Source organism: Larus michahellis, chromosome 13 (assembly GCF_964199755.1).
Source record: "Larus michahellis chromosome 13, bLarMic1.1, whole genome shotgun sequence".
NCBI lineage: Eukaryota > Metazoa > Chordata > Aves > Charadriiformes > Laridae > Larus > Larus michahellis.
The window spans coordinates 13,435,964-13,460,926 of NC_133908.1; the positions used below are offsets into that span (position 1 = coordinate 13,435,964).

At 52.5% G+C, this 24,963-nt stretch overlaps 1 protein-coding gene and 1 long non-coding RNA gene across 2 annotated transcripts; one reads left to right on the forward strand and one right to left on the reverse strand.

The window, feature by feature from the left end:
* Nucleotides 1-18,595: 18,595 nt before the first annotated feature.
* Nucleotides 18,596-19,550, reverse strand: LOC141750936 (uncharacterized). Its single transcript, XR_012589823.1, has 3 exons — nt 19,505-19,550; nt 19,337-19,357; nt 18,596-18,867 (listed from the first exon to the last, which is right to left on the reverse strand). It is a non-coding gene; the product is annotated as an uncharacterized LOC141750936 (long non-coding RNA).
* Nucleotides 19,551-20,320: 770 nt separating this feature from the next.
* FICD (FIC domain protein adenylyltransferase) lies at nt 20,321-24,900 on the forward strand. The gene is made up of 3 exons (XM_074605825.1): nt 20,321-20,376; nt 20,930-21,271; nt 22,209-24,900. Exons 2-3 carry the CDS (start codon nt 20,980-20,982, stop codon nt 23,282-23,284), a joined length of 1,368 nt encoding a protein of 455 aa, XP_074461926.1. The 5' UTR covers nt 20,321-20,376; nt 20,930-20,979; the 3' UTR covers nt 23,285-24,900.
* Nucleotides 24,901-24,963: the final 63 nt, after the last annotated feature.

Sequence of the window (24,963 nt, forward strand, 5' to 3'; positions counted from 1 at the left end):
AGGAAGGTCTGTCCCTGCATCCCCCCTGCAACGGGGAGCATCCCCTCTGAGAGGGAGCGCACATTTCTGCTTATAAGCAGATTTATTTCAATCACTCCTCACCTCGCCAGACAGCCCGGGCATCGCCAAGGGGATGGATATGGCACTCTCCCGAAGGACGCGGCGTGTTGTGCCATGGCCGCGGTGCCACTCTCATCTCCTGTGGCCAACGATGCACCCAACGCTGCCGAAGCGGCTGCCCCGGCACCACACCGGCGGGCGATGGCGGCTCGGCAAAGGCGTCTGGAAAGTCATCAGCCACATCGCCCCGGCCAGACCCAGCCGCGCTGCCCCCCTCCGCTCCCGGCCTGTCCCCAAACGGCAGGAAATCCTCAGCAAATTGCTGCCGGGGTTTTAGCAATAGGCCACATCAAAGGGACGCAAAGGTATTCTGAAAATAACCATCCCGGGTTATTTTTCTGGATTTTATTTATTTATTATATTTCCCGGATTATTATTCCCGGGATGGGGAAGCGGAGTCAGCAGCAGCAGCAGCGATGCTGCAGAGCAGGACTGTCCCCTCGCGCGAGCCCCCGGCCGCGTCCACGCCGGCGGAGGAAACCAGCTCTGCTGAGCTTGCAGGAACCTCAGCGTTTGCAGCCTGCTGCCTTTCCAGATTTTCCTTTAAATAGCACCAAAACCATCCCGCCCTCCCCCTGTCCTCATGGAGGCAACGACGGTTCCTCCCTCCTGTGGATGTCGTCACTATTAATTATGGACCTTAATAAATAAATCCGCCACGAGCATCACTTCCCTCCCTCCCCAGCTTCCCAGGGGCTGAACTGCGCTCCTTCCCCACGGCTCCGGGCAGCTCGGCTCCGGCTTTGGTGGGAGAAGAGCCGAGCCGAGTGATTCGGATCCCTTGCAAAGCTGGAGGGATCAACCGCCTCCCCCCTCGGCTTTGCTGGAGGGGCCGGCAATTTAATTCTCAGTAATGTAATTAGGTTTGTCTCTGCTTTATGTCCCGTGACATAGAGCCATAATGAAATTTTTTTAAATGCAGTAATTTTACACCAAAAGGTTATTCATACTCCAGCACTCACTCAGAAGAGAAAGTGAAAGGATCAGGCGTGGGCTGCTCTGGTTTTGGGTGGATTTCAGAGCTTTTTGGGCTCTGTCTTCCCCAGCCGGCAGCTCCCGTCTGAGAGCCACGAGGCAGCGGGGATGGCCCGAGCCCAGCAGCCAGGGGAGGTCCCTTCTTCTTAGCCACCTATTTTTTTCATCTCCAGCTCCCTCAGAAATCACCCAGCCACGTCCACGCAATAAAAAAATAAAATAAAAAAAAAAACAACAGAAAGAAGAAAATTTAATAAGATTTCAAATTGCCTTCTCCTGAATTCCAATTGCTTCATATATTGTGTTCATGACAACTCCTACACTTCCCATTTTCCTCTCGTCTTCTCTTCCTATAAGACAAGTTCTTGTGCTAATGAATTCCTGATTTTTTTTTTTATTTACTAAGTGTCGCAGAGGAAATCCTCGTTATTTGTGCCTCGGTCAGGCTGGAGCAGACGCAGCCGGTCGCCGCCGCAGCGCCCGGCCCCGTGGAGTATGAAGCTCACGTACAGCCACTCCGCACGCCGCCACCGAGAAGGATTCAGTAATTGAAAAGACCTTATAAATCAATAGAGCTAAATTGAAAACTCGGGCAGGACTCCACATAATTCACTCGCTCGCCCGTTAAGACTTCTCTTTACTTTTTTGGGGGGAAAAAAGAAAAAAGGGTTGGTAGAGGGGAACCTGGGCTACGCCGGCTCGACGCTGCTTCCCCGGCACGGCTGGCCGGGGAGATGATGTGCGAGCAATTAATCCCACACGGAGATCATCAGAATGTCAGGCGACCTCCGATTTATTCCCGTGTCCTTGGAGGCAGGAACGCCGGCCGCGGGGCCGAGCGACCGCAGTGAGCTGCTTTTGTCGCTAGCAGGGAGCACGAACCGCCGCGGCTCTTTTGAAGCTGCCTTCAAGGAGGAACGACGGGACTGTAATTCCCGAGGGAGAAGGTAAAGCATTTCCCTGGGCATCCCAGCCCCGAGCGCTTTTCCCTTGTGCCGCGGCATCCGCCGCCCCTGGCCCGGCATCTCCCCAGCCCTGACGAACCCCCAGGACCACTGGCCAGCACACGGTGCGGAGTTTTTGGACAATAATTTGCCAGCCATGGAAAACAGCGAGCTAAGGGGATTTAGGGGAAGGGGAACAAGCGGCTGGATGTAATCAGACCCAATTAGCGCATGGATCAATTAAGCAGTGGCAGAGCCCGGCGCTGGAGAGAGGGGCAGGCTGGCAGGAGGAGGAGAGGCGGTGGGATGACGGGCAGGGGACGGGGGGTGGCCCCCGAGCCCCAGCCGCGGGTGCTGCTCGCTCGGAGGAGCCCGGCGCTGACGCCTGGCTCGGCCCCCGTCGCTGCTTCCAGAAACTTTCACCAAGAACGGTTTAAATGAGTCGTTTATCAATGAAATGCGCGATTTCGCCGGGCAAATTAAAATCTGTCCTCTTGTTTAATTAATAGGGCAGCTTTATATTCGACAAATTAGGGAGACTCTTGATGAGCTAATTTGTTAATTAACGGAAGCCTGGAGGCTCTTGTTTCATTAGACATTGCCAAATCCTTTAATCTGACGCGTTGCTCCTCCTTCAGGACCCCCTTCTCCCTCGCACTCGGGTTCAGGCCCCGAAACAGCCCCGGCAGCGATGCTCACCGTGGGAGGGCTCCCGGCACGGCCATGGCTTCCCTGCACTGGGATTTAGGGCACCGGCTCGGCATCAGCGTATTTCTCCCTCCCCTTCCTTCAGGAGGATTTATATCCGCCGTCGAGGAAGAGCGGGAGATCCCTGCAGCCGAGCCGCCGGCTGCTGCTGCCGCCGAACAAAGTCCAAACCTGTCTCCAGGAAAGAAAGACGGGGGGGTGTCGAGGGGGGTGGAAATTGAAAAAAAAAAAAAAAAAAACAAAAAAGGAAAGAAAAGCTTTTGACCCAGTTCAGAGTGAAAATTTCGCTTTGCTTTATTTTTTAAGGCAAAGCTCCCTGCGCGTGGAGTTAATGAGTTGGTTGAGTTTAATAAGCAGGTTACGGTGCAGGGAGGCCGTGCTGCGGACAGGGGGGTGCAAATTAGCGATGCTGCTGCCGGCGGGTGGAGGATGCCGCACTCCTCATCCCGGCAGACCCGACCACCGAGGGTCCCCGCATGCTCCAGGGGACTGGGATTGTGCCAGCGCGGGGGCAGGCTGTGCCCAGCAGTGCCCACCTCGCTGATGGCCAAACCCCACGGCTCGGAGCAGAGTCCAGCCATCGACGTCCAGACCACTGCCACAGGAGCCTTCGGGGCAAATAAACCCTCCAGGTACATCCAAGCTCCTCGGGTCAGCCCTTTCCCCCGCCCAGGGTGACAATAGGCACAGCCACCCCCAGCAACCCCATCCCACTGCTTCCAGTACAGACCAGTAGGATGGTGCTGCAGCTGGGTGAGCACCGCCGACCTGCTCCAAGCGATGCCACGGCAAGAGGAATCACACCAACCCCAGGGAGCCCCAGACAAGCGTGATGGAACCAGAACCTCACCGAGAGCAGGACCAGCAACACCAGTAAGAGCAGCCGTGGTGGGACGCACACCCGCGCTGACCCGTGTGGAAAACCCCACCATGCGCCTTGTGATGAGTATCTCATTACGGCTGCTCATTTATACCGCAAATCCTACTTTACGTTAAAAAACCAGCAGTGCGGGTTCCTGAGCTTGCACGATGGACCATTTTCCCCCAAACCAGATTAACCCAGAGCCCGAAGGAACAGCTCCTTCATTTATTTTTAGATACCGGTGCCTGCTGCACTAGCCGTCACGTTATCAAGTAAATATGGAAAGCCAGATGACTGCCAGCAGAGAGGCACCCAGAGACTCTGTTATCTTTGTTTTTAATAGGCTGTCAGTTCCTGGGATGTATTTGCTTTCAGCCTTTAAAAAGAAACCCCCGCTTCACTTTATACCGCAGAAGTTTGCCAAGTTTCCAGCTTTCCCTGAAACTTATTTCGCTGCAGCAGGCCCGCAATAGGCAGAGAGCGCCTCGGGAGAGGGCACAGCTCGCTCGGACCGAGAAAGCGGCAATAAAAAAAGAAAATCACATTGACTGGCAAATGCCTGCTACAGTTTCCACAAATACTTGGCAAAAAAAAAAAAAACCACCCCGTTGCTGTTCAAGCCAAGCCTGTTTGGGTGCCTTTCGCACAAGGACGCTGATGGTTTGCACTTTGGTACTCCAGCGCTGGCTCCTGCTGCTGGCTACCTGCCGTGGTCAACGAGGATGGGCAAGCTGGAGCTCAAGCTGGGTAAAACCACACTTGGATAGGGAGCTATTTTCATTAATCACCGATTAATTGAGGCTGGAAGGGACCTTGGACACCATCTGGCCCGAGCCCTGCTCAAAGCAGAGCCAGCCTCCCAGTACATCAGGCAGCTCAAGACCTTCTCCAGGTGAGCTCTGGGCATCTCCAAGGATGGAGATCCCACCACCGCTCTGGCCCTCATCCCAAGGGTGATCCCCCCATACCAAAGGGGTTTTGTGTGCAGTGGAGCATCCCTCCTGCCATCTGCCTTGTGCCTTTCACTCCATGCCTCCAAGAAGAGCCTGGCTCCATCTTCTCTACCACCCAGCTCCCGGGGAATGACAGCATCTTCCAGAGGGAGATTTACTGCTGTGCCTGATGGAGCAGGGCACACCATCCCACAGCATCCCGCTCTTCTCCCAGGCCATTGCAGGCTGCCAAACCCAGGGAAGTCCCTCGGGCTTTTCCGCCTGCCCCGATGGGTCCATGGAAACCCCAAGCCCAGCAGCTCTGCCCCTCCATGCAGCTCAAAATGCTCCTCAAATCAAAGGGTTCGCCAAGAAATGGCTGCTCAATCCCCTTGTTTATTCAGTAAAAGAATCACGTGTGTTTGGGGATAAAGTGCCGTCAGTTATTTTTCCCCTCTATTTTCTAACACTCCAGCCTCAGATCAATAAATTAATTCAAAATCATCTAACGAGCACTCAGCCTGTAATTTATTTTTCATAAGTGTTAATCCAATTCCTTCCGAATGATATGCCTTTGGGACCCTCACAAATTAAGAAGCCATTCAAGACACTTCCCCGACATTACTTAGGCAGAAAACAACATTAGACTGAAAATAATAATAATGCCAAGCTCTTTCTAAAGATGGTTTTCAGAGACCCAAAACATGTTTCATTTTATTTGATCCTCTGCTTTCTCTATTTACTGATGCACCCTGGGGCCCATCCCCAAGCAGTTCGCTTCAGCCTTTAATAACCACTATAAAATGAGTCTTGCCAAAAGCCTTGATCTGATGCGGCTTTTACTGTGATCCAAAATAATGCTTATCGGGGGAACGGCTCCTGCATTAGCTGTCGCAGGCCCGTAAAATACACGCCGACTTCAATCCAGGGCTTTCAGTGGGTTTTAACTCCTATTTGCATCGTGGTGATGACTCTCGCTTAGGTTTGGAAGGCGAAGCAGACTCCAGGAAACACGAAGAGCCGATTCCAGGCTATTTTAAGCTTAAAAACAAGAAATACCACAGCTTCTCCAAAGGCTCCAGAAGCCAAGAGCCACCCAAACTCATGGCTTTGTCGGGAAAATCAAAACTGGAATGGGAAAGGGGCAGGAGGGTGGGAGGCCAGCGCAGTTTGAGGCCACGCTTCATCCCCCTCCCTGCCCCCAGGACAGCCAGCCCCACGCAGGGCACGCTGCCAGCTCCGGCTCTGCCAATGCCCCTCTCAACCCCCTGAAGTCATTTTAATCAGAGGCATTTCTCCAGCCTCAGGCTCCAGGCACAGCCCCAGCCCAGCCAAGCTTTCCCCGGCCGAGCGCGTTTTAAGCCGCTCCCCAGTGAAACCCACACGGAGGGGCAGCAGCGAGGGATGCTCCAACGCGGGCTGGTGGCACCCAGGGCACCCCAGCTCTGTTCTCCAGGACTGTCAGGCACGGGTAACTCAGCTGACACGGGGCCAACTCCCTAATTCCTGCTGCAGTGTGACCATCGAACACTTACTAAGGCTGATGCATCTTATGGGGGGATTTCACCCTGGTCCTGCCCTGGGCACCCAGCGAGCACCCCCCTGCCAACACCGAGGGTGCATTTCATAGAATCATGGAATGGTTTGGGTTGGAAGGGACCTCAAAGCCCACCCAGTGCCACCCCCTGCCCTGGGCAGGGACACCTCCCACTAGTCCAGGTTGCTCCAAGCTCCGTCCAACCTGGCCTTGAACCCCTCCAGGGATGGGGCAGCCACAGCTTCTCTGGGCAACCTGTTCCACTGCTCCACCACCCTCACAGCAAAGAATTTCTTCCTAGTATCTCATCTAAATCTCCGCTCTTTCAGTTTAAAACTGTTCCCCCTCATCCTATCGCTCCCCTCCCTGATAAAGATCCCTCCCCATCTCTCCTGTAGGCCCCCTTTAGGGACTGGAATTTCCCACCCTCTGCCATGGCTCCTGACATGTTTCATGCCTCAGCTGCACGGTCCTTCAGAAAAACTTCAATACTGACCCCTTAAAGCGTCTCTCTCTCTTCCCAACACGAAGAGGTACTTCTCAGAGCTGTGTCTTTTTTCCATTTAAGCGGCAGGTCGTGCTGGGAGCGGGAGAGAGGGAAACAGATGCTTTTCCCTCGTGGTTTGCATAATGCATTTCTCCTTCCACTTACTGTCTAACACGGTGCGCTTGGCCTAAAAAAGAGAGGAAAAAAAACAAACCTCGCAGTAATATTTACAAGCTAATTAGGCAGAGGACTGATTTCAACATCATCAGAAAAGAGCCAGTTGGGCTGGAAGGGTTTTTACCGATTTTCCTTGGAAATTAAAACTGCAACAGGCTGCTGCTGGCTACAGCAGGGAGCTGAAGCCGTCCCCGGGGAGCTCAGAGCTGCCAGCTCTGACCCCCTGCCCACCATCACCAACCTCACTGGAAGCGCTGGGGTTTACCTCCAATCCTCTGAAATGACTGCTGAAAGAGGCAGGGGGAACAGCATCTTCTTTCCCCGCAAAAGAACAGGATTTGAATGTCTGTGCCATGGGATTAGAGAAAAATTAAAGCTATGCTTGAAAGAAATAACAATTACCTTTTCTTTATATTTAGCAGCACTCCCTTGTACAAACCCCAGCCAAAATGCCATTTCCAGTAACACAACGAATTTTACAGTACATAAAACTCTGGGCGCCGAGGGGGGAGAAAACGCAGCATGGAATCGCTTGCTCCTTCCACGCGTCGCTTCGTAGCATCGCTATTTTCTGCCTTGCCAGACCTCGGCCCTGCGCCTCCGAGGCTCAGCAAGCCGCGACGGGTCCCAGGAGCGAAGGATGGAGGCATCCGAGGAGGTCTCTCCCCGCCGCCGCTGATTTACCGTGCGGCAGGCGGTGGGAGCGCTCTGTGCCAGCAGATCATCGTCCCCGCCGTCGCCCCCGTTATCCATCAGCCAGCAGCTCGCTTTTAGAGCGCCGGTCCCCTGTCACTCAGGAATTATAGATCTACCCAGCAAAGTCGCAGGGAAATAATTGTTTGTTCGCTGCTCGGCCCTCTGAAACTCAAGGAGAAAATGAGATTTCGCTTGCTTGCTTTAGATCATGGGGTTTTCTTCCCTGCTGGGCTTATTTCAAAATCCCCACTCCTCCCATTCAGCTGCCAAACAAGCGCAGGGAGCTGCCGGCGGCATTGCTGGCGGCATCACAACCAGTGCCCCAGGACCTGGGGGATCAGCCCGATGGCAGGTGGCTGCCGGCACGGCTACGGCTCTGCACCGGGAAAGGCTTCAATGAGCCCAAGGGGGAAATTCCGACCCCGCTTCGGACCAAAAGTTAAGAGATGGTGCCCACACCGAGGTGGATTTGCAGGGCCTCTCAACTTCAAACGTGGATTTAAATAGCACCTGAACAAGAAGCAGACTCCAGACAAATAGAGATGTTCCGCTGGATGCATTTAATCTCATTAACCCAGGAGCTGTTTGTGTGGTTTTGTTCCATCATCGCGGAGCAGGGAACGCAGCCGCAGCAGTGGCGATGCGCAGAAGCCGGCGGGGAAGCTGTATTCAAACACAGCCCAGATTAACCTGCCTGCTTTTACTGCCCCCCCCGCCCCCCGCCAAAAGCAGCAAAACCACTGCAAAATAAATCACCCCGAGCAAATTAGCGTTTCTTCGGAATGAGGCGAGGAGCTCTCAGAAGGGCCGGCTCCTCGAGCAGGCGATGCTCAGCGTGGCCAGGCGGCTGCTTCTGCAGAGCCTGGGTCACAGAGCCGCCCACGGTGGCAACACACAGCCCCACGTGGCTTTGTGAAAAACGCGATTTATCGGCTCTCCTTTGCTCTGCAATTCTTGCCCTGCCAACCTCCTCCTCTCCTCCTGGAGAAGAGCAGAAGCAAGGACAAGGGAAGGAGCTGGAAAAGAGCGCTGATTTCAGAGAAAAGGGGTAGACGGAACGCGCAGGGGCAGCTGCAGGGCTACAGAAAGCAGAGTTTACAGCCCTCTGCCAAAGCCTTTCACCCCCCATCACACCTCCGCCCAGCCCAGTGTAACTGAATTGATTTCTTCAAATCAGCAGCCGCCTGAGCCCAGAGCCTTATTTACGCCAGGGTCTTTGGAGCGACAGCACTAACAAACGCCAGCGGAGAGGATGTGTGCGTGACCCCACCACAGCCCAGGTGACACGAAGGCACAGCCCATCTCTGCTAGAATTTGCTCTGCCTCCACAAAGAAGATTTACCACCCCCTGACTGCCCTGGGCCTTTGCTGATGCCCCCGTGCAGCTCCCCCACCACATCCCTTCGGCCCTACCCCGGCGCGACACAGATGCCAGGGCTCAGACCCCACGTCGCCCGGGAACACTGAGTGACGGAGACGCCTCAAACCTGGGTCTGGCTCCTCGGTCAGCAAAAGGCAGACCTGGGTCCTTGGTGGCATCCCGCAAGGGTTGAGCGCAGCAGGGACAGGACGGAGCTGCCTCTGGACCCTGCTGACACTGAAGAGCAGGCAGGAGCCCTTTGGCTCCAATCTTGGCCATGCTGGGGAGGCTGTTCAGCAGCATCACAGCCTTTGCAAACGGCTCCTGGGCACGAGTCGTGGGCCTGCTGCTTTTCCTGCCCCTGCCTAATTCTTTATCCAGTCTCTAGATGTCTTGCCTGCTAAATAAAAGACACTTTAAAGTAAAAAAAAAAACCAAACAAACCAAAAAAAAGCAAAACCCCAAACCAACCCCAATCTCCATTCCAGATGGTCTGGAGGAAAACTCGTATCATTTGCCAAAAAGCTAGGATTTTGCTTTCTCAGTCCTGAATTTCAAGCTCAGAAAGGTCAGACCTCCCATAGAGACTACTGCAGTGCTCTCTACTCTTTTTTTCTCATCACTAGATTCACAAGGTTTGCAATTCCAGCTCATTACGCAGACCCGAGACTACTGTGCTCTTGTCAAACCCACTCCCTGCTTCTGCTTTCTGCCTCTTTTCAAGCAGAGACCACATACCCGGGGCAGGCGGGGAGGCCAGCTGGGGCAGGACGCTCCACGTCAGCTGGGTTCTGACCCAGCTTCATGGCTGGATGATGAGAGCTTGTCCTCTCACCTCCCCAGGCTGGTGAAGGAGAAGGAGACACATCCCAAGGAGCTGGTTAGCCGAAGTCTGAACGACGCCAAGATCTTTGGTGCAGAACATGAGAAAAGAGCAAGTCCAGTGCTCTCTTGAACTTCAACGTTATTGAATCCTGGTGGTGCTGGAGGGAGCCTGCTGGGATATATCTTGGCCAGTCCAGCCCAGTCCCACCCGTCTGTCTACAGCATCACTGTCCTGGCATCCCACTCCTCTGCTGTCTGGCTCTGATCTCCCCTTCAGCGCATGAACAAACCTGAGCCATTTCGGTCTGCGGAAGAATAACTGCTTGCAAGAGCTCGCTCCAGGGCCACAGCTGGATGGATGCTTCTTGAGACTCAGAATATTTTTCACTTCTCTCCCAACTGGAAATATTCGAGAACCTCCTTTCGGGTGCTCCATCTGCATTCCTGGATCCTCCAAGCACTGCTGGGCTGGAGACCTGGATGAGAAATGACATCTCACAAACACCAAATACTCCTGCCAGATGCTTTTGTCATCTTCTCCCAAAGCCAGGCACCACAAGCACGGCGTACTGGAAGGCCAGTCCACCAGCTCATTTACATTGAAGGAAACAGCTCCTACAAAGCATCTACATCCATCCAGCATTTTCTCCACCCTTAGAATACCAGTAAACAGCCCCGTTAGGTATGAGATAAGTCACTGGTTTGGCTTTAGCAGCTGCTCTGTTCTTTTGACCTCTCGTACATCACTCTTCCCTGCTGCCTCATCCCAGAGCCTCAAAACAGCACTGATGGGGCACGCTCTGATCGCAGGGACAGACTGGGAACGCCACGAGCTGCAGGACCTGCTACTCCAGGGCTCCCCACACCTGAGAAATTGTGTTTGTATTCCCCTGACGTAGACAAGGTCGAAGAGTAATTTCCCCGCCATACCCCGCGCTGGGCACAGCTGGTTTCCCCTCTTAACGCTTCGCACAAGAGGCAAACGAGAAAAGACGGAAGAGAAAGTGAAATAAATAGCGCAGCCCAGTTCTGAAGCCGGCTTCATGCTTTGAGGACAGGCAAAGGCTTAGAAGTAACTTTTGCACAGTCGAGGGGAGCAGGTCACAGAGGCGCTGGCTGGACGGAGCCTGCTGAGGGCTGCCATCGTGTAATCCCAGAGTACGTGGCCGAATGTGCCACGGCAGCAAGGGCTGGGGGAGCTTCTCGTGGCGGATCGCTGCTGGGAAGAGCCCTGCAGAAAGGCACACTGGAAACGCAAGAGATGTTCCTCAACGGCGAGGCAGAAGGCTTGCTGCACGCCCCGGAGGATCCCGAGCTCTGGTGTTAAAGCATTTACAAAAGATTGCAAAGATCTGCTCTAATTGTTCGTCCTGGTGAAATACAGGGAAAATAAACTTTTAGAAATCAAAGGCTAATGCACGAAGCAGATGTGCCAGCAATGATAAGGCAAAGCAAGGCTTTTAGAAACCAAATTTCAGCTTTGCACAGATTAGACATTAGAATGAACTCACTTAATTTCATGCCATATGCAAATCTTTACCAGCTGTCAGCTCTGTAGTCACTAGAGACGAAATGTAATAACTAAGCAAGAACAAAAACGCAGCGAAGATCGGGTTCTGCAGAAGCCCGGTTATTAGCAGATCCGTGCGTTGGGAAGTCGGGGAGCCTGCCCAGCCTGCCACCCACGGCTGGCGAGGCACAGAACCCACATGTCAGCAGGAGCCTCAATTAAACATCTGCAAATAGAGTAACTCTAAAAGATGAGGCTACTACTTACTCCTGACATTCAAGAGTTCCCAGGCGAGCTGCTGTTTTCTGCACAATCTGACCGTCACTGATTTGGTAGCTGGAGTAACGAGTGGCCCAGGTAATCACCAGGCGTCTTCCCAGACCACAGCTCGATGGGCCAGCAAAGGGCCACCTCCATCCTCAGGCTTTTCTCTTCCTCGGTAGCCCTGGATATATGACGCAGACGTGCCATCAGCCAGGAGTCCCTGAATGCAGAACATGGAGAATACATTCCTGTTTCCCTCTAGACCGAAAAGCCCTCAAAGGCTGATCCCCACCAAAGTAGAGAGCATCGTCCTGGCTTGCCCTCGTACTGAGCACACAGCTACGCTGTGCAGCACCGCTGGCCGAACTACGGCTCCGTCCCCAGAGGAGCTGCACTGAATTATGACCCAGCATTGGCCATTTACCGAAACATTCAGCAAGCATCAGCTCCACTGAAGAAATTCCACAGAGCTCTTAGCTCTTGCCTGAAGCCATTTGCCACGGCTGGGAGAACCAGCAATCTTAGAACTGCTTCCAAAATGGACAGACCTCTGAGGAAAGGGAGGCACCTCGCTGCTTCGCATGACGGCACGATGCTGGCCCAGCCAGCAAAAGCAACAGATGTGCCACTGCTTTCAGGACATGAACTGTGTCCAGCTGCCAGCACCGTGGGCTGGGGTTTAGGCTCACCTGGCAGTAGCTGACCGTTAGCTTACAAACAGCAAAAACGTGAGCTGCAGCTTCTGGAGATGGGCAAAAGGCAGGCGAGGGAGGGCAGCGAAGGAGGGCAGCAAGCCGGGGCTCAGCCCATGAGGGGCCGACACTCACTCATTGCTGGAAGAAGGAGGCATGCAGAGGGGCGCAGGCGAGAGACTCGAGTACCAGAAAGCAGGTAACAAGCTGGCTACGAGGCAAGAAACGATAACAGAAGTGCTCCATCAGAAAGGCTTCCTCACCGCTGAGACAGGATGCGGGCTTAGACAAATCACCTGAGCTGTCAGACACAGCAGGAGCCCGTGTGTGTGTGCCCTAGCCATGGTGTATTTATTTCCAGAGCATCTGCATTGCATTCCTGGGAAAAGGTGCAGCTCGGTCCTGCTCCACCAGCACACTGCACCCACATCCCACAGGGCAAGGCCGGGATGGAGCCGGCACCGGAGCATCAGCGCACCGCGCTCAGCTTTTCCCATCCCTTCAGTCATCCCAAGCAGGAGCCCGCTGCAGCCCACCCCAGCGTCGCCCCTTTGGGGAACAGGCAGCCAGCAGGGAGGGCTCAGGGACCGACGGGGTGAGCCCAGCGCAGTGCCTGGCATCGGCAGGGAAGAGCTGCACGCGTACGGCGCAGCAAGGGGCTTCCATGCGCTGCCGAGAGCTTGTGAAAGCGGTGCTTGCCCTACATACCAGCACAGAGAGAGATTTACACGCAGCTCCTGTTCCAGCTCAGCCTCGTCCTGTTGAAAGCCATAAAGCCCAACAGAGGAGATTTAACATTCCATCTCCAAAGTAATTAAATCCAGCCGTATAAAGTGAAATGTTTAACAACTCCAAGTTTTGCAGAGCGCTGGAGGAACCTGATAAAGATGGAGTTACACTGCTGGTAATAAACAGGGGCTGTTCTCTGCACTGTTACCGGCAGGGGGGAAAGGGGAGCCTAAGTTTTAACGTGGAGGAATTTCAGAGGATGCATTTTATTTAGCAGCATGCAGGAAAATTAAGAGAGAGCCATGGAAAGCTGTGAACTACACATGCTCTTTCTTTCTCCGTATTTCCAAGAGGGCTCTCAAGTCAGCATCTGAGCTCTGCTGAGAACAGCACAGATTGCTTTGCAAATCCATTTCTTCCAGCTCTTGCCTTCCTTCTTTCCGAGTGTAGGCGCTGAGATAACATTCAAGCAGAGTTCCTGAGATCAGATCTCCACACAACGTTACTAACGACAGAGGTGCTTTATGATTTACAAAGGATCATCCACCTGCTTGGGTTTGTATTTTTAACAATCAGCACATATAAAGAGCCATTTGAACATCCCAGGCTCCAGGAGCCTTTGGAAACTTAGATTCATGGAGAGGCAAAGTCAGAGCCGCCAGCAGTCACCAAGGTTTCTGCTCCAGAGCACCCACCTCACTTCCTGGGATTTAGGATCTTAAATAGCTCTTAAAAACTGCATTCTGGGAGCATCCCTGTTATCAAGGACTGCTCAGGGCAGTCCCAGCTGAGCAGAGACCCTCACACTGATCAAAAGACTGAAGTGTTGGAAATCAGCCCAGGCCCAGGACACGCTGGCCTCCAGCACCCAGCCCAGGCTGGAGCCGGCTCACTCGCAGCTCCCCCCACCCCGGCACCACTGCCAGGACACACCGCTGCCTCCCCAGCATCCCTGCGCGGCTGCAGTTGCCATGGTGACCGAGCATCATCCCCTCTTCCTGGCACCTTTAAGGAAAAACGTCCCCCTGTTCAGCAGCCACCCGTGACCCTCCATAGCTCACGGCTGTCCCCAGACCACCCTCAGATTCTGCCTCTTCCCCAGACGCATCCTGCGCCCAGGGCTCTGGCGGGCAGCAAAGGACACCCTGGTCCCCCAAACCAAAGCAGGTAGGACGGGGACAGCTGCCTGTGAGGAAGCGCCTCCAGCCTCCTGCAGCTGAACGTCAGCAAGGAAAAAAACAATAAAGGCAAGAGTAATGAGGATCAAGTCATTCCTGGCTATAAACACAGTGTGTTTTTTAAGTGAAGTCCAAGAAGGGAAGAGCTTGAGGGCACCCAAGACTAAAAGAGGATCCCTTGAGCACAGAGAGCCCAAGTGTGGTGCCCATGGCCACCAGGGCCACCACTGCCTTCAGCCCCACTACAGCTGATGGCACAGGCATCTCCCCGAGCACACCCCGGAGACCCCAGCGGTGCCAGCCTCACGCTCCCCACCTGCAGGACAGGCCACCTCCAGCCACGTCTGTCCCGCTGTTGCATTAGCGAGGAGAAGTGCCACCTCCGAGTCTGACAAGCTGTTGCCTTGCCCTCCCAAATCTCTGCAGGGACACCTGCTAAGCTCTGACAGCTGTCAGTACCTTAGCAGGGGGCGAGCTGAGAATCTTGCAAGGTAAAATAGCTCCTTTTGTAATCTGCTCCTACAAAACACCTACCGTCTTGCCTGTTTTAGCCCTCCTTGTCCTAGATTACAAGCCCTGGAGACAGCAAGCGTGCAGAGTTTTAACTATTAAAGGATGCATCTTGCAAATGAGTCCCCAGTAAGCGTGCCTGCTGGAGGAGAGGTCTCTGCTGCGGCACAGACGGCTCTTCGTCCTTCTCTGCCGGGCTGCACTGCGAGCGCTGCCCTGATCCAACTGCTCCTGGGGCACCTGGAAAGGATCGGGAGGTTGTTTTCACCCCCGCGTGGCTATCTGGAGGCTGCTCATCCTTGTGCTGTGTCCTAAGCAGGTTTCTTTGCTCCCTGATATTCAGTCAGAGACCGATTAAGCTCTGTGCAGCACGCCAGGAGGATGGACAGCAGGCGCCTACATAGACTTTGACACTAAATCCCTCTTAACGAGCGTCGCTTTTGTTGCATTTTTAGCTGCACCCCCCCCTTCACTCAGCCAGAGGAGCAGGGAGGTAAAAGCAAGAGATTAGCTGAGCATCTTACCCCAGAAGACCTCATTATACCAAGAGGTCTCCACTGCCTCCTGCAATCAATTAAATGGACTGGAGTTGGGGATACCTGGCACTTCACTGGATCAAAACCCAGAGAGGAGACTGTAGGAGGCAATTTCCCTTCCGTTATTGACATGCAAATCATCGCTGCAGTAGCTCACGGGTTTAATATATTTCCAGATTGCCTGGCGTGGAGTCACATTAGTCAAGTATATGTGGCAGTTGGTCCAAAATGACTCTTATTATAGAGTCAGCATTTCCACCTCAGCTTCAAGGACAGGCTGGAGACGAGCGTGCAGCCACTTGCCTTACCCCTCTCCCAGGTCCCCTCTGAGGCAGGACCCCCACGGAGTCTGGGGACTGCGAGTAAATGACCAAGAAGTCCCTAACGAGGCTTGGTGTTAGAAACAGACCGAGGTCCCCAAGAAATGTCCTCTTTTCAACCTTGGAAACATATATGACTGCGGCTTTCTACAGCGCTCAACTTCCATAAAGCTGATGTTTCTTACTCCAAGGCAGGGCAGCCAGAAAGAACAGGAACTGCCACAAGAAACAATGCGCGCTCTCACAAAATACGCTGGCTTTTTTCCCCAGAGTTTTCAGGTTTGCTCCCTGCTCTCCACAGCTCCCAGCACCATGACTGAGAACTCTTCACAAGTACAGGGAGCCATCCCAAGCGCTGCTGTTTCCACCTCTGTCCCTCCTGGGATCACCATCAGCCCAGCAGCATTCCCCGCTCCCTTTGGACGGTTACTTCTGTGCCCCACTACCTTCCAGACCTTCAAACCAGCAGCAATGTGTGGCTGATTGAAAATCCATGCTGACCACAAGTACAATAATGAAAGAGCTTTTCTTCCATGCAGATGGGACTCCTTATTCCCTTCTTCCCTCTAAATCGCATTCCTCATTATACCCAGACATCACAGAGTGGCTTTGCTTGTGACCTGCTGGTTGAAACAAGCTTACTGGTCTGATGTTAGAATGGCTCTGTCACAGCTTAGCTGAAATAACATCGTCGTGCTCAGCTGCAGTATTGCTTTGAAAGTTCTCCTTTTGTCCATTTATTCCCAGTGCCGCAAACCAATCTGTCTGAGAAGCTCATTCCTCATTATTCGTCAAGAGAGCCAACAAAGCCCTCTGTTCCTGCACCCTCTCAGAGCTTTGTTTTCAGCTATCTATTCAGTCTTCTGTTTGTGCTACTCAATGTTTGCATTAAGAGCTTTAAATCGTTCACTTAGCCTTGAACCCCCTTCACTCAGTGTCTTTGGTTTGCAGCTAGAAGAAGTAATCACCACAGTGCAATCTATCTCTTGCTTTTTGCTTACCCTTCTATTTTCTCTTTAATTAAAAATCCCTTTGGTCCTCCACTTGGATCCGGGACGTGATTTCCATTTGCCTTGCAAACAGCGCAGCTCGGAATGTCAAAACCGTTTTTCACAACAACCTTGCTTTGACCTGGGTGACAGCTTTACCACCAGGCATTTGATCTCTTACTTGCCCATCTGTTCATTGATTAAAATCCCACACTTCAATATGCAATTCTGTCTCTGCTTCCAGCAGCTTCTCCCGACAACAAGACCCTCATAAAGAGAAGGAGCCTTTCCCAAGTGATGCTCCTCAAGCAGATCACTGCCTCCTCGTTGCCTCAGTTTAACCCAACAACTCCAGGGCAACCAGTGGCCAGCAAGCCCCAGTGACACTGCCCAAGAGCACAGGAAATAAGAGAGATTAAACCCGCCTGGAGAGGGACAAGAAGAGACCACCAGCACCCCCAGCACAGCAAGGCTCCTGGGGAATGCTGGACCTGCAGCGCTCCACCTCCAGGCACTCTGCAGCACGGCCTTCAGACTGGAGGCTGGAAGGGGAGGACAGACAAGTCCTCCCTTTTCCAAAGATTTTTTTTTTTTTTTTTCCATTTAACGTGTGGGCCAGGAAAGCCAGATGGAAACAACACTAACATTTCTGCCTTATCACATCTTCCAAGTTGATGTCAGGTAAGACTATCACAAGGATCAACCTAACAGCCACCATCAGCCACGGCAGTGTGGAAGCTTCAGGGAAAGGCAAGGTCTGTGCTGCCAGCCACTGTTACACCTCGTCAGCAACAGATCCCCAAAACCTCCTTAGTGCACAGAAAGGCGATTTTTATCCCAATACAAACAGTTCCAAAAGGAAGCCAGAGCCTTACTCAACCTTAAAATATGTTTTTCATGATCACTGCCTCTAAAAGCAGAAGGTATAAAGGTCCAGGAGAGAGACTGCAGCACACTGGGAGGTTTCTATGGAGCAGTGAAATGAGTCAGTGCCATCTACCGGCTGCTGGGACCCGTCCGCTTCCACATTCACTGTATCCAGCCTCAAACGTTAAGAACCAGCCTCTTGCACGTCTTGTCTTCTCCCATGACACAACCGTAACGCTTCCAGTATCCCTCTGCAACGCCATAAGCAATGACACCATTTCAAACGCAAATCCCCCCTAGAGGTTAAGGGTCCAGATGGGATCCCTTTGGCACAACCGTGGCTCCAGATTCATCCATGTCCAACCATGCTGAGAGCTGCCAGGGAGCCCCAGCGAGCCAGCCCAGGGCTACAGCTCCAGCGTTCCACAGCCCTACTCTCTCCTACCATCTACATTGGGATCTCCCTTCGCTATCCCTGACAAAATCATAAATAATTGTGATGTACGATGTGCTGGCAATGGCAACCCTTGAGCTGGCCCGGGTCCGTGCTGAGGAAGAGCTGTGGAAATGCCAAGTATCAGTAGTAGTGCTGGCATCCCCGAGGGACAGTGTGGCTTCATCGGCTTCTAGCACAGCAGTCACAAAGAAGTACCGCTCCAAGGCTACCAAGAGGCGTCAAAGCTGGGATGAGATGCCAGGCATTCCTGGCTATCAGTGTTGTTCTCCTCTGTTGGATCAGATTTAATTGGTGAACAGATTCTAAATGTGCTTCTCACCATTTTTAAAAGGAAAATACACCATCGGTCTACAATCATCCCGTAATCAGGCTTAGGTGCCATATCACTGGCACTGAGGAAAATACACATTTCTCTCAAAGCTTCCTCTTGAAGGGCAGATAGATTTGCTCATCCTTCAAACGCTAATTATCCCCCAAACTTATCTTCCAGCATTAAAGGGCTCTGGCAGGCTCCAAATGGCTGGAGGACATGGTAATTTTGTGCTGCAGGAATCGCCTTGGGCTCCATTTGCTGCTGAGTGGTCTCAGAGCTGAGGTGCTGTCAGTCTCTTTTTAGGGATGCTGGTTGAAATGAGTTCATCAAGCTGTTTTTGTCAGTCCTGGTAAAATCAATAAACATCTGAGCGAGCTCTGGCACTGAGAGAGCGGTTACTGCCTTTCCCACTGAAAACAAGCAAGAAAAGGGAGACCGTTTCTGGAAACCTTAATGTAACACATCAGCCCAGTTCTCAGCTGTTTGTAGAGGAAGCAGAATGGCGTAGGAGCAGCACAAGGCTAACCTGGATGAGGATGTTGTGCAGAGACAGCATCCATACTATGGGACAGCACGTCCCATACTCTGCTCTTACTTAAGCGGTGGCAGTATGTTCCTTAATCATTCTGGCACAAAGGCAGCTTCTCCTCATTGTTGGAAGTCCACCATGCACAGAGACCACTGAACCAGCAGTTCCTCTGAGAGGTTTGGTTTCAAGACACTGTTCAGGCAAGGGAACCTTGGTGCATTCCCCACAGGCGTGGGAAACACAAGGCTGCGGGGAACAGTATCCGAGGAGAGGACACTGCCTTTTGTTTGCTCAAAACATCAGGATGGATCTCAGAGCCGGCTCCTCTCCGAGGCTTTGCAACGGACAGCCTGTGCAGAGGCATACACACAGGAAGGCATTAGGGCAGGCATATTTTGGGCCTGAATTCCTCTTCCTGAATGCAGTACTTGACTTTTTTTGAACTTCACGTTTAAGAACATTTGTTCACTTTACTAAAATAAACTAAATTTGCTCCTTTTCTCCAGTTCTTGACAACAAACTCAATCCAGTTATCACAAGCAAGTTTTAGACACGTTCTTTACTCCTTCACCCCAGCCACTGCTAGAATGGGAAGTAAAAGCAAAAAGGACAGATGCTGGTAACCACCACCCCTGAAATACCCTAAAGAGAGAGAAGCCATCGCAGCTGAGGAACGCTGTTAAAGTCACTGCTGCACAGAAGCGCAGTGTGCTCCGTCTGCAGAGATGCAATCCAGGCCCATCTCCTTCAGCATTCCCCTGGGCACCTCGTGGGGCACAGCTCCAAACCCTCACAAGCCAAGAGCTCTATTTACCGTACCTGCTTTTTCACTATTGTCAGCTACAAAGAAGAAAAACAGTTTAAATCACCACAATTTATTTCTGACAAACCAGGTTATTTTTCCCCTGCCAGTGATGATTTACTGTGCGAGCGTCTGGCAGAAAACTGTCTATCAGCCTGCTAGATACTGAAATTTGAGTGAGTTACCTGCAATTCCCTAAAACATTCTCTTTTCCTTCAGCTTTTGTCAAATCTCTCCCCATTCCTGGTCTCCAGCAGAGGGAGGGGAGAGGCACCTGCTGCAAAGCACCAATGTACATGTTTTACTGACACGCTCATACCTTAAGGCAAAAGAGAGTATTTTTCCAGAAAGGCCAACAGCTAGGTGACAAGAATGCCTTTATCAGACAGAAAAGGTGTTGCACTGTGCAAATAAACAAGCTGTGAGCGCAGAGGACAGTTTGCTGTGCTCCCCACACCACCTCGCCCCAACAGAGCCCCACTGGTGGAAGCTCCTGGGCCATCCCCAGCCTCTCCACAGAGAAGGCTGCACCGTGCAGGCAGCTGCCATCACCCGGCCCCGCACCCTCAAGCAGCCCAGCCGGGCTGGGCCTCCCCGGAGCCCTGCCCCGCGGCTGAGGGGAGCCATAGGGGCCGCGGCCCCCAGGGTCCCGCCCCGAGGCTGAGGGGAGCCATGGCGGCCTGCTCCCCGCCTAGGCCGCCGCCGTCGCATAGCAACCAGGGGGGCGGGCCCACCGGCTATTTAACAGCTGGGAGCCCGCCCCTCCTCCATATTCCCTTCTCATTGGCTGTCCCTCCTATGATTGGCGTGAGCGCTCACCAGCTCTTACCCTCCACGAGCCTCTCCCGCGCCGGGGGCGCGGCGCTACCCGGAAGACGCCACAGGAAGCCGAGGGCAGGAAGCGGGGGGCGGAACAAAAGAGAGAAGGATCGGCTGCGAGAGCCAATGGGAAACGAGAAGAGGGGCGGCTCAGCCAATGGCGGGGCGCGGAGGGCGGGGTTTAAGGGGGCGGGGCTACTGGAGCCGGCAGCCGGCGGCTCCCGGGGAGGCGGCAGAGGTGATGGGGGAACCCTGGGGCGGGGGGCACCTGGGGGTGAGAGAGGGGACCGGGGGGCGAGGGGGACGCGGGCCTGAGGGGGCCCTGCAGGCGGGGGGAGGCAGAGCCGTGGAGGGAAGGGCGCTGGGGGAGGAGAGGCTGAAGGGGAAGGTGGGGGGTTCTGGGGAGGGATTTCCATGGCGGGAGGACGCGCGGGAGCCTGTGGCTGCGGGGGTTGCAGGGCTGGGAGCGGGGGGAGGAGGAGATGGGCAGCTGGGCCCGTACGGGACAGAGCTCCTCCATCCCCGCAGAGCCCGGTGCCCGTGTGGGCACCAGTGTTTCCTCACGCTGCTGCTGTCACGTTAACCTACAGCAGTTCCCATATGGATTTGTGTTACGCTGAATGGCGCACGCCCCCTGCCCTGAGGTGCTTAGAGGTGGCAGGGAAAGGTGTGTGCCCCTAACAGCTGTGACAGAAACCCAGAGCACGTACACTGAAGTCCACTCAGGTGCCACGTCTCCAGCACACAACCCTGTGACACGGAGCTCTGGCTAAGGCTGTTTGTGTTCCCAGGTGGGAGCAGCGGGAAAGGAGATGTTCCTCGTGTCTGCGCTGGAAGCAGGATGAATCTCGTGTCTATGGCGACAGATCCCGAGTTGAAATGGATAACCCTATGGGCCCGCATCAGGTGGGCGGCCGTGCTAGTGCTCCTGCTGAGCTCGCTGGTGATGCTGCTGCTGCCGCTGGCTGCTGTGGAAGACCAGTGCCACGCAGTGCTCAAAGGGCTCTCCTTCCTGAAGAGTAAACTGGGCACGGGCTCCTCGGGGGTCACCAGATACACAGGACAAACCACTGGCCTAAGCGTGACCTCTAATGGGCTGGAGCTGCTGGTGCTGAAAGGCAAAGCCTCCCCAGGTAAGAGTGTCCCCGGGTGGGCACAGGGGAATAACTAAATTGGCTGTATAATAACAACCTGCACCTGGAGATCCGCACCCTCCACCTGATGATCTCCCATAATGGTAACAAACTCTCCCTGTCCAACTGCAAATTAACGTCTGCTGTAAATGACCCAGAGGTCAGATATGCCAGCAGCAGCCCGACTGCATTCCATTGCCCTGCGCAGCAGAAGGGCGACGCGCTGGCATTTTCTCAGAGCTGTTTTGTCTCTTAGAAGTTTTTCCTCATGCTTTCGGTACACCACTAAGTTCTGTTAAGGTAACTGGAATACGGAGTGGTGTTTTAATACACAGTAATCTGAGATACATGGCATTACTGCTGAAATCCTGGCTACCATAGAACAGCTTTTCCCGCAATGACAGGCTGTGGTCATTGCCTTTATTGTCCAGGACGTTAATTTGGAAAACATTCAAAGGAATCATTACAATTCCAGCACTGTATCTTTGTTCCCATTAAAGCTATTATTACTGGGAAGATGTTTGATAGTTCAGTGAAAAACAGATAGAAGTGGTGTTAGCAGCTGCGGGCTGTGCTTCTAGCAAGAGAACTGGCATTATTGCCAAGAGAATGTATTTAAGACGCTGTGTCCTCCCACACAAAGCCTGGTGGCCAAGGCGAGTGGCTACAGGCCTGTGGCCAGCTTGAGCCACGCTGCTCACAGATCCGGCCTCACCGTGCTTGCTGCCAGGAACAGCTCTGCTGCCGCGTACTCGGCCTGTAAACGTGGCATAAGCCTCTGCGCTTGTAGCCCGGCAAAGGCTGGAATCCAGGTTCTCTGTTACAGCTCTTATAGACTGACTTTGTGTGAATTTTGTATCGGTGAACAGGGATAGTTTCCAGAGGCTCTCAGTAAAATTCCCTCCCTTGTTCCCTAACTGTTATTGTTGCATTTCAGAAGTGAAGTTAGAAGCCAAAGCAGCTCTGAATCAAGCCCTCGAAATGAAGCGCCAAGGAAAGCGGGAGAAGGCCCACAAACTCTTTGTGTACGCCCTCAAAATGGACCCTGATTACGTGGATGCCCTGAACGAATTTGGTATTTTTTCTGAAGAGGAAAAAGACATTCTTCAAGCCGACTATTTATACTCCAAAGCACTAACCATTTCTCCCTGCAACGAGAAGGCCCTGATCAATCGGGACCGGACGCTACCTTTAGTTGAAGAGATAGATCAGAGGTATTTCAGTATTATTGACAGCAAGGTGAAAAAAGTGATGGCGATCCCCAAAGGCAATTCTGCCCTGCGCCGAGTGATGGAGGAGTCCTATTATCACCACATCTACCACACAGTTGCTATCGAAGGGAACACCCTGACGCTGTCCGAAATACGACACATCATTGAGACCAGATACGCTGTCCCTGGAAAAAGCCTGGTGGAGCAGAATGAGGTGATCGGCATGCATGCAGCTTTGAAATACGTCAATACCACACTGGTTTCACGGATAGGCTCCGTAACCATCAGTGACATCTTGGAGATACACCGGAGAGTGCTGGGCTACGCCGACCCGGTGGAGGCAGGGCGGTTCAGGACTACTCAGGTGTTTGTAGGACATCACATCCCACCACATCCCCAGGACGTTGAGAAACAGATGCAGGAGTTTGTGCAGTGGATTAACTCGGAAGATGCCATGAGCTTGCACCCTGTGGAATTTGCTGCGTTAGCCCACTACAAGTTGGTTTACATCCATCCATTTATAGATGGCAACGGAAGGACCTCGCGCCTGTTAATGAACCTCATACTAATGCAGGCAGGGTACCCGCCCATCACAATCCGCAAGGAGCAGCGGGCCGAGTATTATCATGTCTTAGAAGTAGCCAACGAGGGCGACGTGAGGCCTTTCATACGCTTTATCGCCAAGTGTACTGAGACAACTCTGGACATGTTGCTCATTGCCACCACAGAGTACTCCGTGGGCTTACCTGAAGCAGATGGCAGCACTGCTGGATGCAAACAAACTATCCCCGTCAAGACTTGAGGGTTGAGGACACGCAGGAGCCAACGAACGCGTGGGAGAACAGAACGGCAAGCCACTCAGTATTCCTGCTGGGAAATAACTCGACAGGAGGTGTCACTCTTTAGCATTTCATTTATTTAAAGTGTCTTACATTTGATTAAATTAATATAATTTATTTATATACATTATGCCAAGCTGAAATGTGAACTGTTGATGTTGACTGTGCACTATAACTTGCTTGTGCTACTGGAAGGAGGTGGGGAGAGGTGTTGGAGGGGCTCAACAAGCTGAAGTAGAATTTATTTTCTCCTTAAAATTAAGTTTTGAGAAGCTGCTTCAATCACAACCCTTCACATAGTCGGTCAACTGCATAGTCTTACCTTGTCAAGGAGCTGCCAGGCAAGACAAAGTCTTAATTCACTTGTTGCTTTTGTGTTACCTTTTCCCTGTTGTCCAGAAAAACCCCAAAACGCAACCCTCGCAGTAACAGCGCTCTCCCAGCTCTGTTAATCAGACTCTTTCCAGTCAGTTGTACAAGTTTGCCAGCGCTGAGCAGGAAGGAGACTAAACTCCAGTTCAGCAAAGGCATCTCTCCCCTCCCGTTTTGGTTTTCAGTAGCACTTTGCATGTTTACTTTCACTTGCCTTTCCTAGGGTGAGTTTTGTACAAGTGGGAAGTGTTTGGTGTAAGATTACAGATGACGTGACTGGAATAAGAGAAGAATCACTCTCTGACTTACTTCACTGAACTGGAAGGTGCTTTTGCTCTACTCCAGACAGAAGAAACTACCTAGTGCCGGGCCTCAGACCCCACTTAATCAAGCAGGAGCCCTGGGAAACTGCCGCTGTCCTTACACATTTCAGTTCAGGGTTTGAAAAGGGCTTGTTTCTGCAAAGCTGTGGCCACAAAAGGTTATTACACGTAACCATGAGAGAACCTTTATCAGTTGGGCCAGTTCAGTAAGCATGTGTACAGCAAGTTTGCCAAAAACTTAAGTTTCTTCGATCTACACAAGAGAAAACTTTTCTACAGTTAATTACTAGGTCACATTATTACTGTGATAAACCCGTGAAGAATCACACGAGGCCTCTTTGTGCTGCAGTGGCAGTTGTAGCACCTGGAAGCTGCTGCGGAATTCAAAGCAGCACCCTTTATCTTTGCTTTTAAATAAAAGCACCTGCAGCCTAACAGAAAAATAGCTCCCTACACCCCCGCCTGCCGGCCGTGTAACAGCATAATTGACCCCAACACCTTTAAGTTCAGAAAGGTTTGAGTCAATCCAGTTTAAAGTGCTGTTAAGCTTCAACTCTTTGCAAAACAGCATAAAGACTGGCCCAGGCCAGCGTTAAGTTTCATCCCTTCTAACTCTTTGTTACCTGCGAGGTAGTTGTGACACATTTTAAACGGGCAGGCAAGAGCCGGGGAGTTCCCTATGTTCTACAGCGCCACTCCACGCTTACGTACTGATTGCTGCTGACAGGGAAAGGAAAAAAATAAGTGAGGAAGGGTGTTCTGTCCTTACAAAGCATGCTTATTTTTGAAGTGCAAGGTGAGTATGAATGAAATCTGCACTTTAAAGCTCTGGGAAAAAAAATACATGTTATTTTAGTAACAGATTAATAAAGTATTTTAATATTAAAGTCTTTGTTTGGAATAGGCTGTTCTCAAAACGCTTTTCTGTGCAGTAAACTAGGAAGTGT

Excerpts from the sequence above, each read along its gene's own strand:
- FICD (XM_074605825.1), top strand. The coding sequence starts at position 20,980 with ATGAATCTCGTGTCTATGGCGACAGATCCCGAGTTGAAATGGATAACC. Across the intron at positions 21,272-22,208 it reads GAAAGGCAAAGCCTCCCCAG|AAGTGAAGTTAGAAGCCAAA; the intron begins GTAAGAGTGTCC and ends GTTGCATTTCAG.